General features: G+C 44.0%; 1 protein-coding gene across 1 annotated transcript in view; it reads left to right on the forward strand.

Annotated features, from left to right (window-relative positions):
• Positions 1–10,167, forward strand: part of lamc1 (laminin, gamma 1) — an 81,829-nt gene extending 71,662 nt beyond the window's left edge. The window contains exons 21-28 of the mRNA XM_083991433.1: positions 1,282–1,419; positions 2,312–2,456; positions 3,235–3,384; positions 4,189–4,303; positions 5,823–6,022; positions 7,103–7,261; positions 7,340–7,439; positions 9,684–10,167. Of these exons, the coding sequence (XP_083847559.1) occupies positions 1,282–1,419; positions 2,312–2,456; positions 3,235–3,384; positions 4,189–4,303; positions 5,823–6,022; positions 7,103–7,261; positions 7,340–7,439; positions 9,684–9,940 (1,264 nt within the window). The 3' untranslated portion in view covers positions 9,941–10,167. The remainder of the gene's footprint in view (positions 1–1,281; positions 1,420–2,311; positions 2,457–3,234; positions 3,385–4,188; positions 4,304–5,822; positions 6,023–7,102; positions 7,262–7,339; positions 7,440–9,683) is intronic.
• Positions 10,168–14,508: the final 4,341 nt, after the last annotated feature.

Genomic DNA, 14,508 nt, shown 5'->3' on the forward strand with positions numbered 1-14,508 from the left:
TGTTTTATTTGTTAGGATCCCCATTAGCTGCGCTCTACAACGCCGCTGGTCTTCCTGGGCTCCACAGGTTAAAACCAGGACATTTAAACATAAATCTGCAACCACAATATAAAGACAGGTCAACAAAATCTTACATTAAATCTGTACCATCACATTATCATCCACATCAAAGAACATGTGTAAGATACGCCGATGTACAGCAGTTATAAAATAAAATAAAATAAAAAGAATAAAATAAGAGGGTAAGACAAATGAAAATGACAACAAGAGACCCTATTACGCTACATAAGACCCTTTATGTGTATGTGTGTGTGCATGTGTATGTGTGCGTATTAGGGTTGCAGAATTCCGGGAATTTTCAAAGTAGGAAACTTTCCATGGCAATTAATGGGAATATATGGGAATAAACGGGAATAAATCTGAAATTTACAAAATTGAAGGTTGGCCCTTAACGGGGAACTTAAATATAGTTGGGGAAAATATACTGTAGCATAATCTTGGCTAAAACAACCAGATTTAAGTACAGTATACTTGTACAATTGAATATCTATGCTATCCCTCAATCACAGCACACTGCTACTGCTATTTTCTTTCCCAACATTCATGTTTTTCAAGAATTGATTGTTCATACAAGAATTAAAACTTGATAAAGTTCTACTCACAAATAAATCTGTTGAAATGTCGTGTTTTTTTAATTGTATTATTTTGCATGGATGTCTGCTGCTTATGACAAAACAAAATATTAAATTTATGTTTGGATACGATACAGTTTGTTTAAATTACCCCCAATTTCCAGTTCATTCCCATAAATTCCCATCATTTCCATGGAAAGTTTCCAATTTGGAATATTTACCAGCTTAACTTCCCATGGAAAGTTTCTGGAAATTTACCGGAAATTTACTGGAATTTTTCCGCCCCTTTGCAACCCTAGTGCGTATGTTATTTTACAGATATGAAATTCCAAGATATTTTTTAATTTGCTTTTTGAATGTTAGTTTGTGTGTGAGTTTAGTTATTGGCCGTGGTGAAGGAGTCTCATGTATTCTACTGTGTGCTTTAGAAAGTTGGTGTTTGGTTGAGGAAGCGTTGTGTTGCCTGTCTGGTGGCGTATGTGTATGAATCATGATTGTGTTTTAACTGATTGTGTTGATATAAAGGTGTTTTAAACTGTAATGTTTTCCATATTGAGAAATGTAATATATATATATATATATATATATATACAGGCTGTCAGTCACATGATCAGGCCTCTAACACACCACCACCGTTTATCTTGCACAGGCACAAGATGGACGCTGATCAGATCGAGAAGATCGCCAAAGACGCCAACGACACGTCGACCAAAGCGTACAACCTGCTGATGAAGACTCTGGATGGAGAGGGCAAGACGAGCCAGGAGATCGATGAGCTCAACAGGAAGTACGTCCAGGCTCCGCCCCCTCACACAGCTTGATGTTTAAAGGGATAGTTCAACATTTTGGCAAATTGGCCCATTGCCATAACCCCTATAGTCATAGCAGTAGGTTCGTTACCTTTAATTGTCGGTGCAAGCTATTTTTAGAACGGTGGAGCAGAGCCGTGAGCTGCTCAGAGCTACGCTACGGAGGCTAAAGGAATTTCTTGGTTTCCCTCATCAAACTCATCAAATACAAAATCCAACAACTCCACAACGCTCTGGTGGACAAGTTGTGAGCTGCACATTCACCACGCTATGAGATAATAACACAACGTTACCACACAGAGTTGTTTTAGAGGTAAATGCAGAGACTGTTGATGAAAAACTGTCCCTGAAGGCAACGTGCATCAGCGGTTTTGCATGAATTTCCCTCTGAAACAACTCTGTGTGGTAACGTTGTGTTATTATCTCATAGTGGTGAATGTGCAGCTCACGGCTTGTCCACGACAGCGTTTTAGAGTTGTTTGATTGTGTATTTGATGAGTTTGATGAGGGAAACCAAGAAATCCCATAATGAGCCTCTGTAGCGTAGCTCTGAGCAGCTCGCGGCTCTGCTCCGCCGTTCTAAAAATAGCTTGCACCGACAATTAAAGGTAACAAACCTACTGCTATGACTATAGGGATTATGGCAATGGGCCAGTTTGACAAAATGTTGAACTATCCCTTTAAAGCCTCCGTGAGAGGACGTGGTTCTGTCAGACAAAAATACACAAACTGTATTGTTGTTTTTTATGTTTATCTGGTGTTTTTGAGTCTTGAATCCCGACAAATTTCCTCAAACAACCAGAACTCAGTCAGAAGAACGCCTGGATGAGACGCTGCTGCTTTGTGACTCCTCCCCTCTGTCCCGCTCAGGTACAACGAGGCCAAGGAACTGGCCAAGAACCTGGAGAAACAGGCCAACAAGGTCCAGGCCGAGGCTGAAGACGCCGGGAACAAAGCTCTGAAGATCTTCGCCAACCTGACCAGCCTCCCGCCGTTCGACACCAAAGCTCTGGAGGTGAGCGAGCACGAGACAGACACTGAGGCAGTGGCGGCCGGTCAATAGGGGGCGCTAGGGCTGTTCAGTGTTCACTCATACAATGGGTTTTACTTTGAAATTTGTAAGCCTTTCCATTCCATATTGGGTTTATTCTGGGTTGTTTCATACATTTCAATAGCGAGGGGCGCCGGCCTAATGAGTGTGTATGTGGCCTCTTAAACTTTTGGCTTCCATGTGACTTCATGCTGGTCTCTAATTGGTCACTTCAAGATTCTCCTCCGGGCGCAGCTCTCTGCGCCCGTGGCCAATCAGCACGTTTGGGTCATTTTTTCATCCAATCGGATTGATTCATGATACCTGACCTGTCAATCAAAGTCACTCCCCCGGCAGCGGAGACGTGCCTGTCACTCAAAACAGCTCAACAAGACAGGAGACAATGGCGGCCGCAGCAAAAGAAAAATCAGTTGTTTCTTTAGGAAATAATCCTTTAACCAGGCGTTTGCTGGAGAAAAAAAAACAAGGATAAAGGAGCTTGAACCGGAGCAACCTGACTTAAAAATCCTGCAGCAGGCAAGTGGCCGTGGACGGAGTTACACGACGCTTCTCCCGTCTGTGTCATGCCAAACTCAGGATGTGAAGTTAGCAATGCTCTTTATTTATCTTATTTATCTGACGCCCCCCCCCCCCCCCCCCCCCCCAATTTATTTTAGCACCAGCCGCCACTGCACTGAGGTGTTTCTTTTTTCCGTGCCTGGTCTTTCCCAGCCTGGAGTTTCTGACCCGTTTCTGTTTTCAGGACGAAGCCATGAAGATCAAGAAGGAGGCGTCGGACCTGGACAAGCTGATCGACAAGACGGAGAAGGAGTACAACGACCTCAGAGACGACCTGAGGCCCAAGGAGCAGGAAGTCCGCAAACTGCTGGAGAAAGGCAAGAGTGAGCAACAGGTACGTTCAGGAGAAGACTGTCTCTAAGCTTTGTATTATTGTATTTTCACATATCAAAGTTAAAAAAGATATAACATATAAAATCCAAAACAATGTGAAGGGGAATGCCAAAAAAAACAACCTCCAGGGACTTGTAGGGTGGCATTCTCCGACTACGGTTCTAAGCTAATGAGCAGACATTTTTGAGGTACAAAAATCGTTCATACATAATAAATACAAACATGGTTTAACATGATTTAACATTGTACAATGCAATACAAAAAGCTTGATAAACATATGATAAGAAATATAAAATAATCCCAGTTTAGATAGGCAGACCATGTGGAAAGTATTGACTGGTTAGCAGGAGAGACTTTAGTGCTCTCCTAAATTGTTGTAAAGATAGATCAAAAAAATGTACAGGTAATAAATTCCATATTCTTGGTCCACGATAAAGTAACAGAACTGTGATTGGGAGGTACAACAATATTGGGTTCTAATGTGGCAAGAGTTACGTGTGGAATAGGTGTGAAATTGATAGTTGTATGCAAATATATAATGAAAAGATGATGGAAGGAGTTTTTTTAGGGAACCATAAACAAATAAACCAATCTGAAGATGATTGACTTGATAAACACTGAGGATACCAGACTGAAGGAATAGAGGCTGTGAAGAATGTCTCTGATGAGCACAGCTTATTATTCTTACGGCTCTTTTCTGAAGCTGGTATATGGGCTTGAGCTTGGTTTGGTACAGTAAGTGCTGGCCCAGATGATGTTACAATAACTTATATATGGACGTCTGCTTCCTGTTCCTGTGTGACAGACTGCTGATCAGCTGTTGGCTCGCGCCGACGCTGCCAAGGCTCTGGCTGAGGAGGCGGCAAAGAAGGGTCAGTCGACGTTCAGAGAGGCCGAGAGCATCCTGACCGACCTGCGAGGTACCCGACTGTCCGCCTGGCGACTGCGTCCATTGATTTGACATAGAGAGCCGAAGCGGAAGCAGGAAGTAACGGTCACCATGGGACCTCAACTCGGAAAAAGTCTCCATACAAATGAACGGGAGCCAAAGTTTTATTTCATGATTCGATTGAATTGCGCCATGAGAAAAAAATATGACCTCTACCTGTTTAAAACATCACGTTTCATGAAGAGAAATCAGCAGTTTATCGTAAAACTATTGTAGAATAAAATTCGGAAGAATCTGTAACCAGAAAGACTACAGGTCTCGTAGGTGACGTCACACACCAAATGCCAAATGCCGCCCTTTCCCGTGTCAGTTGGTGACATATTTTTTGTGGGACACCAGATCTGTAGTCCGTAGAGCGTCGTCACACAAAATACATTCTTCTGTTGCCGTTTTCATGGATGCAAACAGCGCGCCGAAAAGCGAAACTCGCTTTTTTCATGACCAATTAGGTGACTTGTGTGAATCGTTCAGATCCGAAGAGTTTTTGTTTTTGGGAGGGGGGGGGGGGGTCTCAGCTGGGGTCAGTCAAATGTTTTTCTAACAGGCTGACAGTGACAATCACGTGAAACTGAGGCGAACTCATTCATGGTTGTCTCTGATTATACTGATAACAGCCGACCTCCAAAGTAGACGCGCGACATGCGCGCTCATTAAAGCGGCGCGTATCCGCGTGCAGTCGGTGCGACGGCGACGCCGTTTTTTTTCCCCCCGTGCGTGGTGGAGCTGTGCGCCGCGGACATGCACAGTTCTCTACGTTGCTGTGTCAGGCAGGTGTTAACCACGGAGCTCTGCCCCGTTTCAGAGGTGAAGGAAGCCCTAAGTGGAAAGACGTCGCCTCCGCGATGTAGAATGTGTTCAGTTCAAAAAGTGAAACTAACACATTATATCGGCCTATATGTCCATTACACACTGAATGAAACATCCCATGTCTTTATTTATTCAGTTTATTTTAATAGTAATAATTATGACTAACATTCAGTGAAGACCTAAAAATCAGCATCTCCAAAATGGAAATATTGCAAAGGAATTTTTTTTTTTTCTTAAGCATTTTTAATATAGAAATGTTGGCCTTCTGAAAACTATGTCCATCTATATGCACTCAATACTTGGTTGGGGTTGAACTACTTGAAATTGACTTTTCCGTGATATTGCAATGTACTTATTTGTTAATGGTGAGCACCCCCCCCCCCCCGGGAAATTCCTCTCTTTTTTGGTCCTGACCCGTTTGCATCCCTGGTTTTACGATAAACTGCTTTTTTTCCAGATGAAACGTGATGTTTTAAACAGGTAGAGGTCATATTTTTTTCTCATGGCACAATTCAATCGGATCACGAAATAAAACTTTCAGTCCCATTCACTTGCATGGAGAGTTTTTCCGAGTTGAGGTCCCATGGCGACGTTACTTCCTGCTTCCGCTTAGGCTCTCTATGATAAAGATTTGTTTTCTCACCAGATTTGATCAACACACACTTTGTCGCTCTCTCTTTTAGACTTCGACAAGAGGGTCAACGACAACAAGACCGCCGCCGAGGAGGCCATGAAGAGGATCCCCGCCATCAACGCGACCATCATAGCCGCCAACGAGAAGACCAGGCAGGCGGAGGCGGCGCTCGGCAACGCTGCAGCAGACGCCCGCGAGGCCAAGAACAAGGCGGAGGAGGCGGAGAGGATCGCCAGCAACGTGCAGAAGGTAAGAACCAGCAGCAATGGAGCCACGCTCTCTCTCTCTCTCCAGGGGCCTGGACTACGAAGCAGGATTTGAGCTTAGCGAGGTAACTTCAGGGTTAAACCTGGGTTTTCCGTACTATGAAGGTGGTTCACTTCTTACCGGGATACATCTCCGCGGCAACTTATGCTGAACGGCTAACCTGGTCCGGAGCAGGTTATGTTCTAGATTGAGATCACCGGGTAGAAAAGCTCCGCCTCCTGACCAATCACTGTCTTGGAAAATGACATCACCGTAGTGGGACAGTGAGCGCACGACACAGCTCGATCAGCTGACAGAGGATTGTCAGTCCCTCCGATGAAAACTTTCAATAAAACGTACACACACACAGAGGGATCGATATAGATAGATAGGCATAAAACGCACCTCTGTTAGAGATGTTCATCTAAAAACAAAAAATGCGGGGGTCTGATCCTCTCACGATCAGCGCTCCCAGTTTCTTTCTTTTTTTGACATTAGTGCAATATTCACACACCTAACTCTCTGCATCAAACACACACCACAAAATTAAATGTGAGCAACAGACCAGTTTAGAGGAATATAATGTGATTCCTACAGAGCCATCAGCCATCCCATAATGATAGAGCAGTGATTTTATTTAATTTTAATCCCATGAACTATAAGCATTGTCACAGTCAGTAATTCTCTGTAGCACTTTCTGCTTTCTTGCTGTAGCGACTGTGTTTCTTTCAGTTCTTCATGTTGCTGCAGAATTATGGTCTGCTCCTCGTTAGTGAAACTCTCGGCTCTGCTGCTGCAGCTGCTGTCAGACGTGTCCATGTCCGCGATTGGTCAGATGCCGCTAACTCCGCCCGTTTCATGTGAACGCGCTCTGGGAAACCCTGGGTTGACTTACCGAGTTGATAACCACCGTCGTGTGACCGCTTAGCGCGATCGCGATTGTCCAGTTAAGTGAAGCCGGATAACTGAAAGATACCCTGAGTATGTTGAACCTGCTTCGTAGTATAGGCCCCTGGTTTCATGGAAAATGTAGTTTAGGTTCCTACTTTCATTCCCTGCACTGATCCCAACCCGTGTGTTCAGGGCTCGGCCAAGACCAAGGAGGACGCGGAGAAGGCCCTGCAGGACACCAACCAGCTGGACAACGAGGTCAACGACATGATGGACCAGCTGAGCGCCGCCGAGCAGGAGCTGGCCAAGAAGAAGGCCGAGGCCGACCAGGACATGATGATGGCGGGAATGGTACGACCCGGTCCAGAAGCTGCTGTGAGTTTTTTCATGAGGTTAACGAATCAGCTGACACTGTTCGCTGTCCCACAGGCGTCCAGCAATGCCAAGGAGGCCGAGGACAACGCCCGCAAAGCCAAGAGCGCCGTGAAGGGGGTCCTGGGCACCATCACCACCCTGCTGGATCAGCTGGGTAAGAGACTCGCTAAGACATCCCTTTGTTTCTAGTCCTTATGCTATGATAATTTATGGGAGGTACACACTACAGCAGGTAGTAATTTTCCCCAAAACGGCTTTTTGCTCCTTGTTTTTCACCAATCAAAATATGTTAGAGAAGAAATCTATGTTCATTTTTAGGCCTAATTTTAAGACTATAGGCTACATTTAGTGATTTAGCCTACATAACCCCCTGCTGTAAACCTCAGTGGAAACTCAGGGGACAGTAGGCCCCAGGAAACTTTTAGTTCCTAAAAAAACCTCCAACTCAAAGCATTAACAACTACATCTTTACTACTACTACTATCACTACTACTTTTATTGACTTATTCTCTTTTGTTTAGTAAGTTGTTTAGTAGCTAATGCTGGGTTTTAAAAATGCCCCTCATTTGTAATAACCTCCTCCTTATTGACCGCTGAAAATGTCCGGCCCAGCTTAAGGTCTCGGTTTTAAAATCTGACCCCACTGAATTTGTAACTGAATAGCCCTGCACTACAGGATGCTTCAAACCTTCTCAGATTAGGAGACCACACACTTGATGATAACAAAAGACAGATTGCACAAGATCTCTCTCTGCTGATCTCTTAAGCAGAGTTTCAGGTTCTTCACGCTCAATATTTCACATCTCGCGTGGTCAAACGTGACTTCAGTGTAAACAAACATGGCGGACAAACTGGAAGATGCAATTGTGGTTATTTCGGCCTATTACTGTCTGAAAAAAACACACAAAATAACAAAACGACTATGGAAAAAGACGGCAGGAATGTGGGCTGTATGCGTTAAACATGTTCATTACTTACGATCTCTCCTTCCGACGCCTTCTGAGCGGATCGGACCGGACAAAATCACTCTGAACACACCCGACACCACAGGAAAATCAGACACAATGTAATCAGATAATTGGGCCTTTGCTGGCTTTTAACGTAATGGGGGACATCGGGTCCCGATTATCCAGTAGTGTGTACGGGATCATCCCTATGTTTCCCTGGGTCCTATGTTCCCCGCTTTTCCCAAAAAGGGTCCTATGTTCCCCGCTTTTTCCCAAAAGGACCCTGGGAACATTTTTGGTCCCATACCTGGAAGTGGAGTTGTGACTTTTCAGATTTTTGCCTATTTCTGAATGAGAAGTTGAGTTGTGACTTTGAGTGAAAAGTGTAGTTGTCCCATTGGTTGGGTTTAGGCAATGAAGAAAAGAGGTTGGTTAAGTTTAGTAAAAAGACCAGGTAGAGGCTAGACAGGCCAGATAGAGAGAGAGAGTCCAAAGACCAGCAACAGCGGGGAACATAGGACCCTTTTTCAGAAAAAGGGTCTTATGTTCCCCAGTATGTATTGCAACCGGGGAACATAGGACCCTTTTTGGCGAAAAACGGGGAACATATAACCCTTTTTCAAAAAGAGAGTCCTGTAGGTACGCTCCCGTGTGTACCCCCCTTAAGCTGTTTCCCCTTGCTCTCTATGCTAATTTAACCAAGCTGTTTCCCCTTGCTCTCTATGCTAAGCTAACCAAGCTGTTTCCCCTTGCTCTCTATGCTAATTTAACCAAGCTGTTTCCCCTTGCTCTCTATGCTAATGTAGCCGATGTCATATCTGGCCCTCTGCGTTGTGTTTCTCACGGCCTGCCCTAGGTGGGGTTCGATCCCACGACCTCCCGCACCGGAGGCGACGATGCTAACCTCTTCGCCAAGAGGTTGACAACCACTTGGCGGGTTGGTTAGCACGTCTTTTATGGGTGGAGTGAGTGCACATCCGTTACACTAAGCTAACCAAGCTGTTTCTCCTTGCTGTCTATGCTAAGCTAACCAAGCTGTTTTCCCACGTTCTCTGTCTTCATGCCAAGCTAACCAAGCTGTTTCCCCTTGCTCTCTATGCTAAGCTAACCAAGCTGTTTCCCCTTGCTCTCTATGCTAAGCTAACCAAGCTGTTTCTCCTTGCTCTCTATGCTAAGTTAACCAAGCTGTTTCTCCTTGCTCTCTATGCTAAGCTAACCAAGCTGTTTCCCCTTGCTCTCTATGCTAAGCTAACCTAACCAAGCTGTTTCTCCTTGCTGTCTATGCTAAGCTAACCAAGCTGTTTCTCCTTGCTGTCTATGCTAAGCTAACCAAGCTGTTTCTCCTTACTGTCTATGCTAAGCTAACCAAGCTGTTTCCCCACGTTCTCTGTCTTTATGCCGAGCTTAAAAGTTTTTTTAAAAAGTCTTCCCTACCTTTGTCTCCTCTGCAGGAAACATCGACAAGGTGGACCTGAGCAAACTGAACCAGATCGACGAGTCGCTGAAGCGGGCCAAGGGCAAGATGGACGAGAGCAACCTGGAGAATAAGTTGAAGGACCTGAACGACGTGGCGAAGGCCCAGGAGGACATGATCAACGACTACGACCGGCAGATCCGCGAGATCCGCGCCGACATCAACAACCTCAACGACATCAAGAACACGTTACCCGACGGCTGCTTCAACACGCCGTCTCTGGAGCGGCCTTAACCCCGCCCCCCCTCTCCCCCATCACCCCCCCACCCCCACAGCTAACACTCCGGCGAACATGCCGACTTTTTACCAAAACAGTTTTTTTTAAAACATTTTATTTTCAGATTCTTGTCTTTGATTTTCAAGCCACATTTCACGGTTTTTAAAGGGATAGTTCAATATTTTGGCAAATTGGCCCATTGCCATAATCGCTATAATCATAGCAGTAGGTTCGTTACCTTTACTTGTCGGTGCAAGCTGTTTTTAGAACGGCGGAGCAGAGCCGTGAGCTGCTCAGAGCTACGCTACGGAGGTTAAAGGAATTTCTTGGTTTCTCTCATCAAACTCATCAAATACAAAATCCCAAACCTCCAAAACGCTGTCGTGGACAAGTTGTGACCTGCACAATCACCACGCTATGAGATAATAACACAACGTTACCACACAGAGTTGTTTTCGAGGTAAATACAGGGTAAATACAGAGACTGTTGATGAAAAACTGTCCCTGAACGCAACGCGCATCAGCGGTTTTGCATGAATTTCCCTCTAAAACAACTCTGTGTGGTAACGTTGTGTTATTATCTCATAGCGTGGTGAATGTGCAGCTCACAACTTGTCCACCAGAGCGTTTTGGAGTTGTTGGATTGTGTATTTGATGAGTTTGATGAGGGAAACCAAGAAATCCCATAATGAGCCTCCGTAGCGTAGCTCTGAGCAGCTCACGGCTCTGCTCCGCCGTTCTAAAAACAGCTTGCACCGACAATTAAAGGTAACAAACCTACTGCTATGACTATAGGGATTATGGCAATGGGCCAATTTGCCAAAATGTTGAACTATCCCTTTAACAAAAAAAAAGAGAAGCAACTGTTTTTTTTGTTGTTTTTTAAAGACGCAGTAGTTGTCGTGGTTACGGCAGAATGAACTAAGCGGCGTAGAGAAGCCGTGTAGAGAGGTAGGTGGATGGAGGAGGAGAAAAACCAGAACCACAATCCCGACGTGACTGCACCCGTCTGAAGTTTCGCCAACACAGAAACCACAGAAGTTAAGAAGTTTCTCCTCCTCGCGCCTCGAGGAACGTCCGCTCCGTGTTTCCACCCGGTCACGCCGTCAGAACCTTCTTCTTCTTCTTCTTCTTCCTCTTCTTCATCTTCTTTGAATCCAACCATGTTTTCAGAACCACACAGTGAAGGATCCTCTCGTCTCTGATCTGCTCTCCTCTTTCTTTTCTCCCAAAGTCTCAGAGCCAGGGCCGTTGCTATGAATTCTGGGCCCCCTTAAAGAATACTAAAGTGGGCCCCTCCCCCTAACTTTTCCTTTTTTTTTTCTTAGACTACGTATGTATTATGGTTTTTTATTTAGCCTTCTTTGTTTTGATGCTAATGCAGCATTACACTGCAAAAACTCAAGTATCTTAGCAAGAATATTTGTCTTATTTCTAGTCAAAATGTCATTTCTAGTCAAACCAAATCTCATTCTACTTAAAATAAGACTCGTCATATTAAAAGCAGCTTGTTTTTAGACACTTTTTACTTCTTTCAAGCAGATTTTCACTTGGAATAAGTAGAAAAAATCTGATAGTGGAGCAAGTTTTTCTTCCTTATTACAAGCACAAAAAACTTACTTTCACTGGCAGATTTTTCTATTTATCGTGAATTTAAGTGAAAATGAACTAAAAACAAGTACATTTTTAGGTGATGAGTCTTACTTTAAGTGGAGAGAGATTAGTTTTGACTAGAAATGAGACATTTGGACAAGAAATAAGACAAATATTCTTGTAAAGATGTAGAGTTTTTACAGTGTACTATGAGTATTAGTCAGGGTCTTACGCAGAATAAATCAGTCATACAAAGATTAGACTACTGGGGTTTTTTATGGGCCCCACTGGGCGCTGGGCCCCTAGAGTTATCATCACCTTTCTCCCCTAGACAACGGCCCTGGTCAGAGGTGGAGACTCTCCTCAGCAGTATTTTCACTTCCTGTGAGTCGTGTCCCTGAGTGAAGTCCAGCGCCCTCTGCTGGTCGACCTCAACCAACCGGACGCACCTGAAGTCCTGACAGGAAAATCACGAGCAATGTGTTGAAGGAGTACAGTAGAGTTCTGTTCCTACATGATCCTGCACACACACAAAAACATCTCTCAGGACCTCAGGTGCTCTTCTGTCTGTCCATCTGTCTGTGATCTACGGAGGCTGACGAGGGTCAAGAAAATACTGTGACAGCCCAGAACTCGAGATCCAGATTCGGGATTCGGACGACACCGTGGAAAATTCAGGAGAACACGAACGAGGAGCTGCAGGAAGACGAAACAAACACACCACGACTCATTTCCTACAAATCAGGATAAACAGGAAGTGACTGGATCTAGTTCCAGTTAGAGCGCTGGAAAAGAGAGTAACGACACCACCATTGACTCCCGTGGTAAGGGTTTAAGGGTCTAAGGGTTTAAGGGTTTAAGGGTTTAAGGGTTTTGCGCCCCTAGTGGCAGGATGTGGGTATTGTAAAAGCGCCCAGAAAACCCATTCACTCCAATGTATGTGTGTTGCCCACTTGCTTATAAATTGATGAAAACGGCCGTGTTTTTGTTTTTAGGTGTCTTGGTCATATCAGATTACACTTATAATTTGTTTATTACAAAATGTAGATTGAAACATTAATGTAGACAACTTTTTTTTTTGTTTTTTACTCGCCTATGTGTTAATGTTTATCTGTTAAGGATCCTCAATGATGCTATTAACGTGGTGATCTAGAAAAGTCCTTAAATTATTGAAAATACCACACTGCTCATTCACCAACAATGCAGAGATGTCAGTTCTTTGGCGCTTTTGCAAAACCCGTATTCCTCCACCAGGAGGCGCTGTCGTTCCTCTCTTATTCCAGTGCTCTAGTTCCAGTGGAGGAGGGATACGGCTCTAGTGGTTCGTGTTGCGGAGGTGTGTTTGTTTCGTCCTCCAGCGGCGCTTCGTTCACCGTTTTTGTATTTTCTATTGTTTTTGTGTGTTAGCTACTCGTTTCTGGACATGTTTGACCCTCGTCAGCTGCCGTAGTCCTCAGCTGTGACACTCCTGCTGTGGTCAAACACCATTTCCTGTGCTGACGTTCCACCACACAGCTTTTTATTTTGATAGTCTGTCCCTCTCCCACAAGTTGCTGCTCATCACTGGTGTTTTTTTTTGTTTTGTTTTTGTTTTTGTTTTTTGGCCAATCACACATTAACATTTTGTTCCAGGCTAAAATCCAACACTATGCAACTTTGTACATTTTGCGTAGCGAGAATTTTTATCTGATACACTGGTGCTAATAATTATTTCAAATGTTATATTTTTGTGTGAATGTTTTTTATTATGACGTAGAGTGAGGAATTTGTTATTTGTGTAAATATGCTTCAATGATTCAGGACAAATCAAACTCCAACACGTAAAACAGCCACAGCAGCTTCTGTCACAATCAATCAACAGAAACCTCCAGGTTCAATATATATATAGATCTCTATGATAACGTCTGTGGTATGTTATTATTATTATTATTATTATTATTATTATTATTATTATTAATAATATTATTATAATGTGCTTGCTTGTATACAAGGCTCAGTGTTGCTGCCTCATAGCGATGCCAATATTTCATTTGTGTTTTATTGATTCTCTGGGTTTTCACTCGTTAACTCGACGTAACTGAATTTTTTTTTGTTTATAGTTTTTGTGTTTTTGAGCTTTGACCCTTTTTTCTCCAATCAGGACACGTTTCAAAGCGGTGGGCGTGGCCTGCGGCGCTCTTACTGAATTTATTATTGGCTCGGCTCGGCTGTAACGAGGCGACGAGCCCGCTCACGTTGCTATGGTAGTTAAGTGTTTTTAATTAGTGTTTTGTGCCTTAATATAAAGTTTGGTTGTAATCACAGAAATGTCCTCGTCATCCTCACTCGCTCGCTCACGCCGTGTCCTCGTGTCGGTACCGGTCCTACACACACACACACACACACACACACACACACACCGGGTCCTGAACGCACCCAGGAAGTAGGAGGAGCCAAACACTCCACTCTCGCTCCTGATTGGCTCATGCCCCTCCCTCCCTCCCTCTGCAGGACGTGCAGCACATTGATGTATAAACAGTATTTTAAGTTATAATGTACCAGTTATTTGTGTTGTAACCCTGTTGTCATGACAACGTGTGTGTGTGTGCTGCACAGCCTGCAGCCCCCCCCCCCCAACCCCCCCTTCTTATGACATCATACTTTCCCGCCCTGTGACGACCTGGACGACCCTGAGTCCCCATGTGCCTGTAAATCCAAACTTAACATTTGAATAATAAAAAGATACTACAGGAAACAGTGTGTGTGTGTGTGACTTCAGCCAGGCTTGTTGATTCTGTTGTCAGCAGCCACTCTAATAATAAAAAACATATTGATTTCTGATCAATCTTTATTGCAGACACAACAAGCGGTCCATATCAACAACAACAAACATGATAAAACAGATTGAAGAAGGAGAGAGAGAGAGAGAGAGAGAGAGAGAGAGAGATTCATACAGATTTCATACAGTTATTCCATGTTCTTATGTATTGGCCTGATTTCTAAACTAAAAACA

The sequence above is a fragment of the Trachurus trachurus genome, assembly GCF_905171665.1.
Source record: "Trachurus trachurus genome assembly, chromosome: 17".
Taxonomy (NCBI): Eukaryota; Metazoa; Chordata; class Actinopteri; order Carangiformes; family Carangidae; genus Trachurus; species Trachurus trachurus.